Below are 17117 nucleotides of genomic sequence, written 5' to 3'. Positions count from 1 at the left end.
AATTACCGCAAATTCCATTATGAGACTACCAGCGAATAAACGACACCTTCTAGTGGAAGCGAACCCGATTCTTGAAACGAGGGAAAGACCCAGCATCTGTAGTCGTTGACTCCTTCGAGATACTCGTCATGTTCAGAGCAGCGAACTTCGAGCTTGAGGTCGAGGTCGAGGTCGAGTTCGAGAAGCTAGTCGTATTGGTAAAAACCGCAGTCATGTTTCCAAACGTGACGCTCACTATGCCACGTCGAACGATGCCAGCAGTGATGGATGCCCTCGCACTTGTGACTCCGATCCCCGATGGTCTCTCAACACTAGATCCGGGAATTGGAGCCGCGGTCGAGGTTGGAAGTGTCCGCAATGTGCTGGCCACTGGTGTCGGTGCCGTGCGGATCAGTGGTGTCGAGCTTCGGGTTGCTGGTCCGATGGATTGTCTGCTGGCTGGCGAACTTGAAGCTGCGATTCTGGAGCTCGAGGTAGGGGTCGACGAAACAACAGCTGATGATGACGGGGTACGCTCAGCTGGGGATGAGCCTCCACCCCCTCCGCGAGACGAACCACTTCCAGCACCACCTCCTGAGGAAGGACAGCTTGCGCTAGTCGCTGTGACAGTCGATGTGACAGTTTTGGTGGCTGCAGTCTGAGGGCAAGCGGCACACAAAACGCTTGCCAGTGGACAAACCGAGAATGACCTGTTCGGGGCAGTGCTGCTTGGGCTACCGCTTGAACCTGGGCTTCCTTCTCCGGGGCCAGAACCAGCACTTCCACCAAGGGAGAAACTTCCAGATCCTCCAGACCCAGACCCAGAGCAAGAGCTGGTGTCTCTTTTATATTTACCGGTCCCTCCAAACGGTAGCCCTGGAGTAGCTGTCTGCGTCTCATCTGCAAGCATAGAGCTCAGCAAACTAGCATAGTGGCGCTCCTCCAATCCAGCCCGCTCTTGAAGGTGGATAAGTTCCTCGCGCCTGTCGATATGGACAACACCATCTTGTCCTTGGACATGGGCGTGATCATGACGATCTTGTAATTCGGCGGTATTATCAGCGTCGACTGGGAGGCTCTGGAATAGCAGCAAGAAAGTCGCCAGCAAGGCGAATCCTTTCTTTGTGTACATGGCGAAGAGTCGTAGAAGTTGCATGCGAAACAATTCAAAAGTCGAGGTAGAGCCGTAAGGCGGGTTTCGTTAGACGTGATGGTTTGGAGAGTCGTTCTAGATGGATTGGAATTGGCAATTAGGTCCCGCGCAGAGGGTGTAGTCGAGAGCAAAACCAATTACAATGAAACCAACCAACCATTAGACTAATGCGAAGTGAAGAGCCCGGTTTTCACCGGATAACAAGCGAAAAGGTCAAGCACGAAATAAGCTAGGACCGGAAAGGGAGCAAGACCCTGTCATATGTAGCGCACAGGGAAGGTTTTATTTCAGGTGATGAACGCTCGATGTCATCGAAGCGCTACGTTGGGAATCGGAAGTCATGTCCATTGCATCGCCTTTAGAGTTTACGGGCTGGCCAGCCCTATCTCGAGATCCTGGGTACGCAAAGGTTCGGCCATCCTATTGGAAATGATCTGGTCGTCTGGTGCCGTGGATGAGGAGTCTCGGGACCATCATCGTGACTGTTTGGTTACACATATTCGGGTTGTCCTGTCGGATATCTCATGCGCGTGGAGTCATTTGTTTGGGTTTGGTGAGCCTCGCCTCTTCGATCTGTACTGGAATTGCAACCAATCCCACTTGCTAGATCGTCATCAATACCAGGGGTTCCTTAAAACATCGTTGAGATGAAAATAGCAAGCTTCATTCTGTCAAGTTTTGCTTTCTCTAAAGACATTGGCTTGAAGTATTCGGAGTCGAGATCCGATCCTCTATTGATGGTTGTAGGACATGATCTCACCGCATCTTTAGCATCTGCCATGCTGATAGTACTTCTTTGGATTTTAGCGAATCAGGAGAAGAATAGTTCATAAAGAATTTTGTCGGGATTTGTAGCATTATATATTAAGCGGCAGAATATATGCAAAGGCAAGGTCATGTCTCGTTGAAATATCTCAAGCGCTCACAGAATATCAAAAAAAAAATGTGACGCACAATCTGCATGCTTATCAAAATGATTGAACTTTTTGCTCTCTAACGCGTTGTTTGTGATTCATCAAGTCGTATCGAGATAGTGGAGGGTAAGGTAAGCAGGTCAGGGATCAAGAAACTATCCAAAAGAGCCTGGCCCGAGTTTAGTAGATCGCCAAAGGGCTACGCCAGCCAACCTGAATGACCTTGACGGCCGTGCAGCAGACTAGACCGGCTGCGTAGCAGATCGTGGTGAATGCAATAAGGCCCCAGTACTGACCATTGCAGCGAGCCAGGATCTCACCAGCAATTGGGATTCCGGTCAGGGTACTAGTAGGCAGGGTATGTCAGCCCAAGGTATTCATGACATCACCAAAGTCGAACGAAAATACTCACCCGAAGCTGACAATCGTGTAGGCGGTTGCGTAATACCGGCCATAGTTCTCGGTCTTGCAAAGCTGGCCGACACAGACAGGCGTCAAGCTGATGTTACTACCACTAGAGAATCCGAAAAGCAAAGCGTAAATCACGAGTAAGGCCATACTGCTCCCGGCTGGAAGCCATAGGCATGCATTACAGAGAAGACACAGAGCCACGGTAGCAATGAGAGTGTTGAATCGGCCCAGGAAATCTGCGAAGAACCCCGGAAGCCATCTGCCAAAGAACGAGCCTACATTCAGGATGGCGAGGATTTGGTAGGAGAATGAGTTCGAAAATCCGTGGTCAAGGGCGTAAGAGGAAATGTAACTGATCGGGATGAAAAGACCCCATTCGATGAAGAAGACGCTGGCGGTGGTCAATGTGAAACGAGGATCGCGGAAAATCCGGAAATCCGGAAGGACATTCTCCTTTGAGAAGGGCTTCTGCGGCAATCGCGATCTGATCAGGAGATTGGCGAACCCAAAAGCGATCAGGCAAATCAAAGCCACCACTCGAGTAGCCCAGGCCCATCCAATTTTGGGCAATAGAGCCTCCAGAATGAGAGGGAATGCAATACCACCGATGGAACCACCTGTAGCAGCCATTCCGGTTGCAACTCCACGCTTTTCGTAGAAGAAATGACCAATTGCTGAGATGGCCGGGGTAAAAATCAACGAGGCACCAACACCACCCAAAACACCAATAACAAGCATAAAATGCCAGTATTCAGTACAAAAGCCAAGAAGAATTATCATGGCCATTTCACAAATCGAGCCAGCGAGGACGAGGAAGCGAGGACCGCGTGCGTCAAAGATGGGACCGATTTGCACACCGCAAAAGAAAGTCAAGAAGGCATACATTCCAAAGATCCATCCGATGTTGCCAGAGCTGTAATCTTTCAGCTGGTGGTTTTCGATATAGGCCTGGAATGTGCCAATCGTGTTCACGAGTCCGAGTGATCCAAAGAGTCCCAAGAAGCTGCCCAATACCACCAACCAAGCCTCTTTGCCGCCTTCGGGGTAGACATTGCCCTCGGCGTCTGTAGTAACTCGACTGAGGGGATCTCTGTGAACAGAACGGAGAGACGGCGCTAACGTGGACGCTCTACGAGAAAATCCGTCATCTGCAGTGGCAGTCGTTTCTTCATGCTCGCGCGGCGTCTTCTCGGCCGAGTCTGTCTGAGCTGGCTTCTCATAGTCTGTAACGTGCATGGAAGACTTTTCATAGTTCTCGGCAGCATGTGTCTCTGATGTTGTCATCACATCCGGACCGGGGTTGGTGACGAAGCCATGTTCATTGTCACTAGCGACAATGGATGTGCTGGCAGGCCCGGCCTCGGTTGACATTCTACGCGGGATGTAAGCCGCGTATAGATATCTGCCTGTGGCTTTGCCGTGTCGATAAGCGCTTTTATTGATAAATGAGAGCGCTTGTGCCGATAAGTATGGAGTGTGGAGGAGTTGTATCATAGACAAAGCAAAGAGGGGGTTCGCCGGCAAACCAAAAGTCGGAGTCATCGAGAGTCCGGGTATTCAAACGCATGCATAGCGCGGAATTATCCCTATTGGCTTTTAAAGTTCCTTTGGAGGGTCTTTCTAGACTCTTTTCAGTACGAGAGAAAAATTCGAGGCAGACGGCGATTGGCGGTTGCGGAAGATGTGGAGCGCCACCCACGAGTTGTACCTGTCTTTGATCGATGCAGCAAAGTTTTATCGTGTTACAGTAGTTTTTGAAATCAGTTATACCGTAACTCGACACTCTTTTTACTTAATTCCCGAATAAGAAATGAAAAGCGCTACTCCTCTTAAGGAGGCGTTCGGGTGGGGGCGAAGACTAGGGCCATGGTTGCTATTCAAGCTTGCCATTCAGAATATGAATCAGCTACGAGCCCCTGAATTTCCTTACAGTATGGAGCTTGTTTCTGGAATCGATTTAGCGAAATACTTTGACACCCCCGCCTTGAGAAGCTTGTCTTTACGTGCGTTGAACAGCGATGTCATCAATGGAGTACCAGAGGAAACATTTGGAACATGATCAGTTACAAGCCTGTCCATATACATGGACGAGCCAACAGATGCTCTACGAAAGATGATTCAATGGCCACGTGCTCTTGGTCATTTTGAATTGATTTATAAGGAACCTAGCCCCAGTTTTAAGGAGTTCATATGGAACTTTGATACGGACCAGTAGTTAGGAAGAGTATCGAGGTATAGGTGGTTTCGAATAGTACTGTAGTCAATAATTGTCAATGATTGTGATTTCCAAAGACTCTAGTGATGTATCACATCTCGTAAAATAAATGTACGCTGGCTCCCATGCATGCCATCGTCGGAAAAGTTAGCAAATCACATTCTCCGCGGGGAAATCGAACCCACTTAACCACCGACCTCTTCCTCTAAGTTAGGGCTGATGGTGTTTTTGCTCTTGTAGCATGTTTTGGAAGATCTCTCTATCAATTGGGCTTGTGGTTTAGTGGTATAATACTCCCTTAGCATGGGAGTGGTCCGGGGTTCGATTCCCCGCGAGTCCATTTTTTTTTGCCATTTTTTTGCCATACGCCTCCTACCAGCACTGCTTTGGATGTGGGAACATGCTACGGTCAAATAGATCTCAAATAAAACAATTTCACCGCGAAAAAGATCCACCAAATCCCTTGTTTTGTTTGTTGGCTCTTATCATCAAGTTACATCAAGAGCCGACGCACGCCGTGCATGCTGGTTTGCCTGACCCACCCGATAACGCACTGAGGTGAGGCTTATCACCTGAGACCTGATCGGCTGCTCACTATGCAGCTCCCTGGCAAGCAAACGGTCCCCTGACTAAGGCTTAGCATGATCGGGAATTTGTTCCTCGATGCAGATAGAAAAGACTAGAAGAGAGCCCGTGAAACCTTGATTCAGGTACAGCGGCTGGCACGAACTCTACCACTATCCCCCGCGTCGAATTTGTGGAAGTGATTGTCAGGGGCTGCGATACACCAAAAATCCGGGTTTAGGGCTCCTATTCGCTCGAGGCTCTACGGGTTATCTGCTAATGGGCAGGCTTAAGGCTCACCGCATTGTCGGTCGCGGCTAAACTTGGAAGCTGCCCAGGTAAAAATATATCCTCCTCGCCACTGTACCTTCGCGACGTAAACGAGCGGAGATCAAGCTGCGGGGAACACCCAGGCAGAAGCCAATGTCTTTACATGAGGGGAAAAGATAACAAGGACAAATCGAGGAAAGCGTCTTTGGCGGCTTATACGACTATCATCATCGGGCGAGAGAATATAGGTCTGATTGCCGGAATCCGTCGCTCCCCCGGGAAGCCCTAATTTGCAACAACCCGCGTCTGAGCGTTTCTCCAAGTAAACGAGGTCAGCGATGAGCTGTGTTTCATCGATATATTTGTATACACTTGGGTATGCATTCGCTCCTAGTCAGTATTTCTCAATTAATCACAAGATCACAGATCTGCAATGGCACAATCGAGTGATTCCCGACCGGATTTCCGCATCCGGGACTGGTGGGATGATCTACCCCGCCTACAAGTGCCTCACGCTGATATCAGTGGCCAGTGGGTATTAGCAGGGGTCTACTGTAGCAGGTGGCGGCGTAGAAGAAGAATTGCTTAGCCGGCCTCTACAATGCTGGTTGGCTGTCAGCGGGTCTCGCCCTGGCTCATTTAACGTGCCTGGTTCCTTGATTCAGAACCCCGTAGTATTTAAACCAGATCATTCCGCACTGCGGGTACTTTTTGGAAGATTAAGTGTCCTTGTGCACTCTATTCTCTTCGTTCTTCCAGCCCGGGCTTCTTTGACGGCCCCCCTTGATAGGATGTTGTTGAAGTCGGTTCTGACCTCGGGTCTCCTGGCCCTGTCTATGGGAGTGGAGATTGTCGAGGCTGCGAAATTCGGACGTCTCGGTAATCTCGTTCGTGCTCCTCTGGAGCGTGCGAAGAGGGTTGTTGAGACGACGCACGCCAAAGCAATTCGTTCTAAGCAGGACTTCCGCTTCTTGAGCTCCAAGACCAAGAGTGAGTGACGCAGTGGCTGCTGTCGATCACGTAGCACTAAATTAACCGTATTGGCAGAGTACCTGGTCAACAGCCTGCCCGATGTCAATTTCGACCTTGGAGAGATGTACTCGGGTCTCGTCCCTATTAAAGAGGGTGATGATTCGCGACAGTTGTTCTTCGTCTTCCAGCCCACCATTGGTGAGCCTGTCGATGAGGTTACCATCTGGCTGAATGGTGGTCCCGGCTGCAGTTCCATGGAGAGTTTCCTGCAGGAGACTGGCCGTTTCCTCTGGCAACCTGGTACTTTTGCGCCCGTTGAGAACCCCTACTCTTGGGTGAATCTGACCAATGTGCTTTGGTAAGTTCACACTTCAAGTGAAACAGGGCCGTTGAGACTGGTTATATTGACGTACATCTAGGGTCGATCAGCCCGTTGGAACCGGTTTCTCTATTGGCAAACCAACTGCCACCACCCAGGAGGAGACTGCGCAGGACTTCGTTAAGTTCTTCAAGAACTTCCAGAAGACTTTCGGTATCAAGAACTTCAAGATCTTCGTGACCGGTGAGAGTTATGCTGGCCGCTACGTCCCATACATCTCGGCCGCCATGCTAGACGAGAAGAACAAGGAATACTTTGACTTGCAGGGTAAGCGACATCCAAACTAAACTCAAGAGACGGTATTTGACTCTCAATTAGGTGCTTTGGCCTACGACCCTTGCATTGGTCAATTTGACTACGTCCAGGAGGAGATCCCCGCCGTGCCATTTGTCCAGAAGCACGCGAACATGTTCAACTTCAACGAAACTTTCATGACTGAGCTCGAGCACCTACACAAGGAATGTGGCTATGCCGACTTCATCGACAAGTATCTGACCTTCCCTCCCCCTCACGAGCAGCCGCCTCTGTTCTTCAACTACACAACAGATGCGAAGTGCGACGTGTTCGACCTCATCTATGATGAAACCTTCAAAGTCAACCCGTGCTGGGATCTCTACGAGGTTAACTCCGTATGTCCTTTGCAGTGGGACGTCCTGGCGTTCCCCGGCTCCCTGAACTATCAAGCGCCCGGATCGACGGTGTACTTCGACCGTGAGGACGTCAAAAAGGCGATGCACGCCCCCAACATTACCTGGTCCGAGTGCTCGAATGAAGCCGTCTTCGTTGGTGGCAATGCCGGCCCCGAACAAGAGGGCGACCTCTCCGCCAATCCCATTGAGAAGGTCCTCCCTCAAGTCATCGAAGCCACTAACCGCGTTCTCATCGGCAACGGTGACTATGACATGGTCATCATCACCGACGGTACTCTCCTGTCTATCCAAAACATGACCTGGAACGGCAAGCTGGGCTTCCAGGAGAAGCCCGAGACCCCCATCGACATCGAGATCCCAGATCTCATGTACAAGTGGGTATTCGACGATAACGGTTACAACGGTCTCGATGGCGGCCAGGGTATCATGGGTATCCAGCACTACGAGCGTGGCCTGATGTGGGTTGAGACGTACATGTCCGGCCACATGCAGCCGCAGTACCAGCCGCGTTCTTCATACCGTCACCTGGAATGGGTGCTTGGTCGCACCGATCATATCTGAGCGTGATTTCTGCTCGCTCAGGTGTATAGGCGCGACCATGTGGGAAGGAATGCTCGGTCTAGTATATAGTCGCAATAAGCGTATATAATTGCATAAATCGTGGTGAATAGAGCCATGCGCATTGAGTTATGAACACAGTTCGCCCCTGGTGTGTACTAGTCTGAGAGTCAAATCTGACCGCAACCCACGATCTGTGTCAGACGCAGTACATGTAATTTTCAGCACCGAAAGCCGAGTTTACTCCCGGAAATAACACTTTGGGATCAACTGCCCTAGCATCCCCATGTGGCATGGATATCCCGGCCTCGAGAACTGGGTTTACCTATCTGATGTCTTAATGCCGGTAATGGTAATGCTCACCGCGGAAAACTCATCTGATCGACTGATACTGAATTCGATGATTGTAATTGATCCAATTGGCGTGGTTGATGTCCGTGCCGGGACTGCTTTGCCCTTTCGAGTATCGTTTTCACCAACAGGCCGTCGCCACAGTCCACAGCTGCCTCGGCAGCTTATCCGGGGCTCCTAACAAGTTGGCTTTTTGACGGGTTATGTGGGCACTTTATCAGCGCAGGATGACGCGGACAGGGGTGAGTATATACAGTTGCTGGGTACGGACCGTGTCCGGGCCGTTGAGACTGTCCCCAGGTGGGTTATTTAGACACCAGGTCAAATGAGGCTGGTCGGCATTTCTTCCAAAACTGGACAGGTGAGATGCTACGGATACACGGGGTGTTTAGGATGGTCAATTAAGATCTTATGATATTGGTCAGACCTAGAAGATGCTTTGTTTTGGATTGAAATGTATTCCGTGGCTCTGACCAAATGGTTGATAGGTGGGGTTGCACAGTTCAAGGGTGGGGTTGGACCCTGAATCCCCAGCATGGAGATTGATCAAGTGCAGAATAATCCCAATAACCCCAATTGCTGTTCAACTGCGGCTTTGTGCCTCGTTCACTCCGGGAAAGCAGAAGTTTCAAACATCGTCCTACCCGCAGATTCGTATTTCAATTTGCGTGATGCCCGGTTCCAACGCGTTCACTCCCGGCTTCAAAGCCGCTAGGCAGTAGCGCCGTTACCACGTTACTAGTGTTCAGCCAATCCTTGCCGAGAGGAGCACCCGTAAGACACTATTTTCTATGAGAGGTACAGGTTTGGGTGCGTGCCAAGCATATAAGCGATCGGGAACAGGGCAGAATGGCCGCCATATTAGCAAATCTGAAATGAAATGAAAGACTCTATATCCCTCAGTGGATCTGCGCACAACATGGCTGCAAGCCTTTCTTTGCGTCATGGCCAGTTCGTGGTTTTTGCACGAGGGCTTCGCACTTCTAGCAGGCTGGAGCCAGCCCACGTTGGAGGCGGCCCGTCTGTCGCATAGAGCCGAGGACGACCTCCACGCGGTACCAATCTCCATGTTTCGGCCGTACGAAACATATCGTAAGTTTTCAAAGCCGGATTTGAGGTTGCGACAAGCTGTGGGTTGTGGCGCCGCCGCCCGCGCCGCCGACGATACAGAGGTGTAACCCGCGTGTAACCATTCGTAATTTAGGAGCCTCGACTCACTTGCCCCCATGGTGAATGAGGGCTATGATTCGCGAGGGAAAAGGTGAACCGAACCAAACTCCGCCGATTCCCCGAAAGCGGCAGCCCATACGGCCCTTCGATGTCATGTGACCGGGGTTGATCGCGTCACACTGCCTCATGGGTTACAATTGCATTGCATCTAGACGCAGGAATGATTCCTACACGCGTTCGATGTGTGGTCATCCCGCCGGAAGATCATCCAAGAAGATCCAAAAGCACCCTTAGGGAAATTCCCCCACATAAGATGACGTCGGAAACGTGGGGACAACCAGCAAGAATTGAGAATTTTTCCCGCGATCCGAGCCCCGTCGGCTCCGTTTTTTTTCTCTCAACAAAGTGTTCGGATCCAGGGACGAGTGGGCCATGGGACATAGGAGGTGGGACATGGCATAGGACGATGACTCCAGACCTACTCCCTATGGATTAGTCACATTAGCTATCGGAGCGTGAGAGTATTCCTATCTACGGGATGGCCGATAAGTGACTAGGATAAAGAGCCCAGACTCTCAGTAGCTAGGACGGTCCGCATCAGACGGACCGGTTCGCAACGTCAAGTCAAATCGACTACATGCGGTCCTGACGCCTCAACTCAGCCACTCATAGCCCATGGGTCCAGTGATTTGCATCCACGCTATTCCACAAACGGAAGGATCCCGTGCTCACAGAATCTCTCAATCTTACCAGGCTCGATCGCCAGCATTACGATTGGTCTTTCTATTGCTCCAAGACCGAAATTCAGGCCCAAACGAGTGGCAATTCGCCAGTCTCACCCCTAATACCACGTATTGGCGTTACAGACCGCGACTATTCCTTGGTAGGAATGGTCGAGTACCCCAACATAGTATCCTGGCAGGCCCGCTTTGCCTGCGCTCCGACCAATACTGGCCTCGGCGCATTAGGTTCCCTTAGAACGGTCATCCCGTAATAAAATAAAAAAAGAAAGAAAAGAAAAGGGAACGAAGGGTGGGAGATTGTGACAGAGACCGTGGTTGCTGTTTTTTTCACGGGTTATATAGTGCTTCACGATCCCACCTTACGTCTTTCCTTTCCCATCTTCATCTTTCCCCATCTCTACCTATCCACATTCTCTATCCCTCGGGGTCCCGAGGTATAGCTATCGATAGCTTTCCCCGCCCATTCTTCCAGGATTTCCACGCCCTGGCATACTGAATTTGGCTCAGCCTTTCCCTGTCAGAAAAAGACAAAGCAATTGTTCCTTGACCAAGCACACTAGGTCATTCTGTGATTCGACCCGGCTTTCCAGTAGCACGGCGACGCATTGGCATTGATCATTCAGTATTTCGACCTGCGTACGAACCATTGCGACATCCTCCCTTTGCGAACTTGTCCACCCTTCTGTTACGACCTGCCCATCCGGTTTCACGATCTACGAATCCATTGCGCCAATTTGTAGTGCCCTAACGGACGACCTAACGACCTTCCACCCAACCATTCAATCCGATCGCAGCAAGCCCCGAACCATTGCATTTCCAAAGCGCCTTATCCCACAAACCAAATTCATCATGAGTTTCCTCACCTTTAATCCCTTCAAGAGGGAACGCCAGAACTTCCCAGGAGTCGTGATTCCTCTATCTGAGGCTCCGCTCCGCTCCCACCCTGTCGAATTTGAAAAGGAGAAGGACGACTCCTCTATCGACCAACCCAAGCCCTTGGATCGCGCCCCCTCTGCAGAGAATGGCTCTGCCGGCTCTCTGCCCGAGACCAGCCACTTGACTATTGAAGCTCTCCGCGCGGAGATCGACGCCGAGTCATCGACTGCCGGCCTAGACTCGATGTATGACCGTATGTGCCCTCCAGTCGAAGTTTTCCAGTTTCCACCCACATGCGCCTATCTCACCGATTTCCCGAATGGAAGATACATGAGTACCTTTTAATGTATCTGATCTGACTCGATTGATTTTGCAGGCAAAGCCAGGGTGATCAACAGGGCTATCCAGGATATCGGCATGGGCCGGTACCAGTGGGAGCTTTTCGCCCTCTGCGGTTTTGGATGGACTGCAGACAAGTGAGTGACTGTTTATTCACGGCTACAGAAAACCTCTTATTAACATGTTCCTTCAGTCTCTGGCTTCAGGGAGTTGCCCTAACTCTGACCCCCATTCAAAATGAGTTCGGTCTCGGAGAATCTGAAGTCCGTTTCACTACTTGCGCTCTGTTTGTTGGTCTTTGCATCGGTGCCTCCTTCTGGGGTGTCGCCTCTGATATCGTTGGTCGTCGTCTGGCTTTCAACTGCACTCTTTTCCTGGCTGGTGTCTTCGGTCTAGCTTCGGGCGGTGGTCCCAACTGGGTTGGTACTTGTGCTCTGTACGCCTGTCTGGGTCTCGGCGTCGGCGGTAACTTGCCTGTCGATGGTGCCACATTCTTGGAATTCTTGCCCTGTGAATCTGGTAGCTATTTGACCATGCTGAGCGTCTTCTGGCCTATCGGTCAACTGATCGGCAGTCTGTTTGCCTGGGCCTATATCCCTCTCTTCAGCTGTGACCCCACCGTGGAGACCTGCACCAAGGAGAACAACATGGGCTGGCGCTATCTGGTCCTCACCCTTGGTGCCATCACCTTTGCCATGTTCTGCGCTCGATTCTTCCTCTTCCACCTGTACGAGTCGCCAAAGTATCTGCTGTCTCGCGGCCGCCAGGACGAGGCTGTTGCTTCAGTTCATGGCATTGCCTACCGGAACAAAGCCAAGACCTGGTTGACCTCCGAAATCCTCAACGAAATCGGTGGTATCGCTGAGACCAAGGAAGAGGAGAAGCTCTCCGTTGGCGAGATTATCAAGCGATTCTTCTCCAAGTTTTCGATGGAACGTATTGGACCTCTCTTTGCCAACAAGCGTCTGGGATTCACCACCGTCCTCCTCTGGTTCTGCTGGACAACCATCGGCATGGGATACCCTCTCTTCAACGCTTTCCTGCCCCAGTACCTTGGAAGCTCTGCCAGCTCGACCTATATCACCTACCGCAACTATGCCATCACCTCGATCGTTGGTGTCCCCGGCTCCGTGCTGGCCTGCTATACTGTCGAGATCAAGTATATTGGTCGTAAGGGTACCATGGCCATTGCCACTCTCATCACTGGCGTTTTGCTATTCTGCTTCACTGCCTCTACGGACTCCAACGTCCAGCTTGCCTGCACCTGTCTCGAGGCCTTCTTCCAAAACATCATGTATGGTGTCTTGTACGCCTACACTCCCGAAGTCTTCCCCGCCCCAAACCGTGGCACCGGTACCGGTATTGCTAGCTGCCTGAACCGTATTGCCGGTCTCTGTGCCCCGCTGGTCGCCATCTATAGCAGTAACACCAGCCCCACGGCACCCATCTATGCTTCTGGTGGTCTGATTCTCGCATCCTTCGTGGCGATGATCTTCCTTCCTATCGAGACTCGTGGCAAACAGGCCCTCTAAATTATTTAGAGAAAACGAGGACCCATCTACATGGCATCGTTAGATTCAACATTGCAATGTTTCGTCGCAAATCATCCAGACCCGTGATGAGTATATGACTACGTGTGGTGCACGATATATGAGAGGACCCAAAGACAGTATTCTCTCTCTGCTACCCCTGGTCTCTACCTGGCATGGTTGACTCCGAGCCGAGGACTCAGATCCGGCCTGGCGCCGGCGATAGAATGGGAGCTAGACTGCTCCTATTTAAGTACATTATTTTACCTTGTTTGTTTTATACGGAGCTTGACTCCTCTGTGGACATAATGTGCAATATACCATCGTGACTTTGAATTAAGTTTATACCCATGAAAGTGTTCCATGTAAATCTGTAGAGGGCTCCAGTTCGAAGATGTTCAAGGATAGACGAAAACATTGCAGAGGAAGTATCACATCTCAAAGTCTATTTGGCGACAGTCAAATCCACTATACAGCAAGTAGACATGCCAACGCAATCTACAAAAATCTCAATGTAAGCCTTGGGACGGTCCCCAGTCAAGTCTAAACGATGAATCGGGTAGCGGATTCGAAAGCTCAGTCAAAAGAATTTGCTAGTATGGAATCCCTAAGACTCGAAAAAAGGTAACTCCAGCCGAATCAAGAAGCTCCGCAGCGAACAGTTAAAAAAGCAAAAAAACGACCAATCGAGCCCATCCATTTCGTTCCCAGTCAAAACCTTTGAGGCATGTATGCTCTTCACCGAATCCATAACGCACATACATGAAGCAAACGAAAGAAGAAATGAAAAAAAAAAAAAAAAAACCAGAAAGCATGATGTGTCATGTCATGTATAAGAAAGTAGAAAGGTCATGCAACATCGCTCGTCAAAGCAAATGGAACAAAAGTCGACTCCAACGCTTAAAAACAATGGAACTTTTTCTCGTGTACAAGTTCCTGTCTAGGCGACTGGTTGGTTACGGCGGCCACGCTTCTCAAGCAATGTCGCGCCGTCTAAGGTGAGTTCGAAGGGCTGTTGCACTCTGCCAATGCTGCTCTTCGCTGCAGCGGCAACCTTCGCATCGTGCTGGCCATAGCCCTGCGGCTGTCGGGGTTGGCGACCTACTTGCCGGGCTTGTGCGGCGCTGCTTTGGCCGAGGTTTGTGGAGCGGAGCTTAGCGTCGATGCCGGCCATATCGCCAGATTGCTGGGTTGCGGACTTGGCGACCTTCTGGGGTGGTTGGCCGGCGGCTTGGGCACGGTAGTCGGGTTCGTCGTCGTAGACCTCGTTCAAAGCACCCAGGGCGTTTTGGAAGCCGGCAGTTGGGTTGTTGCTGCGGGCGCCCACATCTCGTCGGCGTTTACCTTCCTCTTCTTGGCGGTGGACGGCGTAGCCGACGTCGAACACTTCGCGTAGGTTGAAGGCGCCTGGTGAGCGGAAGTCCATGCGGCGCTGCTCGGTGGTGGAGGATGGAATTTCCAGTGAGGCCCGGGTGCTGTGGGGTTGGTACGGGGTTGACTCTGCGCCGCTGGCTTCAACGTCAAGAGGGTTCTTCTGGCGAACCTGGCCGAAGGGCGTTGCCAACGGGGGTGCGTCGGCAGCGGCGGTTGTCTCTTCGTTGGTTTCGCGGATCCAAGGGTGCGCAAGGAACTCCTTAATGGTGTATCGCTTCTCGGGATCGACGGTAAGCAAGTGTGAGATCAGGTCCTGGGCGGACTTGGAAATGTCATCCCACCACGGGGACAGGAAAGTGTACTGGCCGCGTGCGACCTTCTCGGTGAGGACCTGGATGCTCTCGTCGTAGAATGGAGGGAAACCACACAGCAGCGTGTACAGAACACAACCCATAGCCCACATATCAACACTCTTTGAATACCGCTCATCCTTGACAATTTCAGGTGCCGTGTAACCAACGGTTCCGCAAGGCGTCATGGTCTGGCTGTCCCAAATGACCTTGGAGAGACCAAAGTCGGCGATCTTAATTCTTCCGATACCACCCGAGCCAACTCCTGGAATAAACTCTCCTTCGTCTTCCTTGTCCTCATCGCCTGGCTGCTTGGGCTGCGGGTTTTTACTCGGAACAAAGGGAGTGGGATAGAAAAGGATGTTTTCGGGTTTGATGTCACTAGATCACAAGTCAGCCTCGAGTGGATCCGACGATAATGAATTGATACGTACCGATGCACGACACCTGATGTCTCGTGAAGATATTCAATGGCATCTGCGACCTGGGTAATCACATGTCGACTGAGATCCTCGCTAAAGTAGGTCAATCGGACGATCTGATGGAAGAGCTCGCCTCCTGGACAAAGTTCGAGAACGATATAGTAGTATTGTCGGGACTCGGAGAAGTCGATCAGTTTGGTGATGTTGGGGTGATCTAGGTTGCGCATAATCTGAACTTCCTTGAGGATATTCGCTCGCTGCGGTGAAATATGTCAGCAATGGACTAGGATGAGATATCACAATAGATGCATATAACAACAAGGCAGCAAGAGTCACCACTGCCAGGTGAGTTGGTGTGTGGACTAGGAAGAATTGCGCACCTCCGCAGCCTGTGGGACCTTCTTGACGGTAGGATGAAGAGGGTCGGACTGCATCTAAAAATATTGGCGATGGTTCCTTTTTTTTGGTTTCTTTCTTTCCTTTTTTTCCGCCACGAGGAGATGATTGACTCAAGCCATGAAACTTTGAAAGCAAAGGATAAGGAAGGAAAGTACGACCATCGGTCAACCTACCTGATTACTGTTCATCTCGAACTTGCGCACCACCTTGATGGCCACTTCGTTGAGCTGCCCTGTCGAATCCTTGGCGCGATAGACATTGCTGAAGGCGCCGTCGCCCATCTTCTCCACCAGGATCCAGCGTTCCAAACCGGGATATTTGGGCATCTTGGACCGATTCATTTTCTCTTCAGCCACCAAGCGTTCAATTTCGACGGACTGATCGCGCCGGGAGTGCTCTGTCTTCGGGGCGGCAGCCTGGCCATGCCGATCGCCGGTATCAAAGGCTTCGAGGGCGGGAGAGAATTGGCCTACAGGCTGCGGTTGCTGCTCCGCGTGAATCGTTGAGACGTCAGTAGTGGGTTCGGCGTGGGGAGTCACTAGGCGTGCTTGTTTGCCGTGTCGAATGAAATTCTTGATGTTCTGTATCGTACTCATGGCGGGCGAGTCTGAGAGAGGGGAGGGGGTAGGAGAGGAAGAGAGGGAGGTAGGGAGAGACTGAGACTTTGAGAGCTCCGTGATGCCGGTTCGAAGGGAAAAAAGAGTTGGAAAGTTGGAGAGGAAGTGGAGGGGGGAGTGGAGTTGGTAAGTTAGGTTAGGCAGTAAGACGTTATTTCTAACCCCGCTAAGAAAATCGAGCGAGAATATAAGGTGAAAAAAAGAAGAAAAACCGTGGACGATGCCCAAAAGACAGGGGGAAATAAGAAACCCGAATATGAGGTCAGTCTAGCCCAGGAGATAACCTGGTAATTCGTATTGGTAAGTTGGAGGGGAAAGGGAAGGAAAAAGCCTATGACGACGTGGGATCCGCGCTCGATGTCATCGGTTTACTTGCGGGATGGCCACGGCCATGACGACAAGGGCCGCCACCAAGAGCCCGTCACGGTGGGGGATCCAGGTTAAAAAGGGGCTTAGAGCTTCAAATTTCCAGTATTCCCATAGTGATATTGATTAATGAACTCTAACGAGGAGCGAGCGTCCACGTCTTGTCCTCCCTCGAGGGCAATTTCACTACGCAATTGGCTCTGTTTTCAAGTGTTCTGTACCTATGACCCCCCTTAGACGGAGTCTCTCTCACGTACATATCCTCGCCAATTTCCCAGCAGATTCGGAGTCACACAAGGCCCGGGTCCGTGAGTCTAGTGTTTGCCGGGATGATATCAAGGCCATACCTTGTGTGGAGTTCGGATATCGTCATCTTCGCCACATGCTTCCCCGTCCGGCTGCGTGAGCTTCCCAGATCCGATTTGCACGGCTCGCCGGACTGTGAGGGCAATCTAAGACGTATCAGCACTGGAATGTGACGGGGAGGTGGCTGATTTGATTGTTAGCTGCATCAAG

The 17117-nt window shown here is 51.1% G+C and overlaps 6 protein-coding genes across 6 annotated transcripts; 3 read left to right on the top strand and 3 right to left on the bottom strand.

The window, feature by feature from the left end:
- Nucleotides 1–311: 311 nt before the first annotated feature.
- On the bottom strand, nucleotides 312–1135 carry N7443_010152 (uncharacterized protein; the record flags this gene model as incomplete). The annotated part of the gene is made up of 3 exons (XM_056890208.1): nucleotides 312–461; nucleotides 556–776; nucleotides 835–1135. The coding sequence occupies 3 exons, from the start codon at nucleotides 1133–1135 to the stop codon at nucleotides 312–314; spliced, it is 672 nt and encodes a 223-aa protein (XP_056736699.1).
- A 1091-nt stretch (nucleotides 1136–2226) lies between these two features.
- N7443_010151 (MCT family MFS transporter) lies at nucleotides 2227–3828 on the bottom strand (the record flags this gene model as incomplete). The annotated part of the gene is made up of 2 exons (XM_056890207.1): nucleotides 2227–2392; nucleotides 2459–3828. The coding sequence occupies 2 exons, from the start codon at nucleotides 3826–3828 to the stop codon at nucleotides 2227–2229; spliced, it is 1536 nt and encodes a 511-aa protein (XP_056736698.1).
- A 2469-nt stretch (nucleotides 3829–6297) lies between these two features.
- Nucleotides 6298–8068, top strand: sxa2 (putative pheromone processing carboxypeptidase (Sxa2); the record flags this gene model as incomplete). Its single annotated transcript, XM_056890206.1, has 4 exons — nucleotides 6298–6496; nucleotides 6554–6836; nucleotides 6898–7124; nucleotides 7176–8068. The coding sequence occupies 4 exons, from the start codon at nucleotides 6298–6300 to the stop codon at nucleotides 8066–8068; spliced, it is 1602 nt and encodes a 533-aa protein (XP_056736697.1).
- A 1292-nt stretch (nucleotides 8069–9360) lies between these two features.
- On the top strand, nucleotides 9361–9594 carry N7443_010149 (uncharacterized protein; the record flags this gene model as incomplete). Its single annotated transcript, XM_056890205.1, has 2 exons — nucleotides 9361–9471; nucleotides 9523–9594. The coding sequence occupies 2 exons, from the start codon at nucleotides 9361–9363 to the stop codon at nucleotides 9592–9594; spliced, it is 183 nt and encodes a 60-aa protein (XP_056736696.1).
- Nucleotides 9595–11178: 1584 nt separating this feature from the next.
- N7443_010148 (uncharacterized protein) lies at nucleotides 11179–13076 on the top strand (the record flags this gene model as incomplete). Its single annotated transcript, XM_056890204.1, has 3 exons — nucleotides 11179–11458; nucleotides 11582–11681; nucleotides 11738–13076. 3 exons carry the CDS (start codon nucleotides 11179–11181, stop codon nucleotides 13074–13076), a joined length of 1719 nt encoding a protein of 572 aa, XP_056736695.1.
- Nucleotides 13077–14013: 937 nt separating this feature from the next.
- On the bottom strand, nucleotides 14014–16214 carry N7443_010147 (serine/threonine-protein kinase; the record flags this gene model as incomplete). The annotated part of the gene is made up of 4 exons (XM_056890203.1): nucleotides 14014–15178; nucleotides 15232–15476; nucleotides 15600–15647; nucleotides 15792–16214. The coding sequence occupies 4 exons, from the start codon at nucleotides 16212–16214 to the stop codon at nucleotides 14014–14016; spliced, it is 1881 nt and encodes a 626-aa protein (XP_056736694.1).
- Between the last annotated feature and the right edge of the window lie 903 nt (nucleotides 16215–17117).

The sequence above is a fragment of the Penicillium atrosanguineum genome (assembly GCF_028827265.1).
Source record: "Penicillium atrosanguineum strain IBT 20685 chromosome Unknown utg000008l_segment0_segment0, whole genome shotgun sequence".
In the NCBI taxonomy this organism is placed as follows: Eukaryota; Fungi; Ascomycota; class Eurotiomycetes; order Eurotiales; family Aspergillaceae; genus Penicillium; species Penicillium atrosanguineum.
Note: the sequence above shows the minus strand (reverse complement) of the source record. Positions and strands in the feature narration are given on the sequence as shown.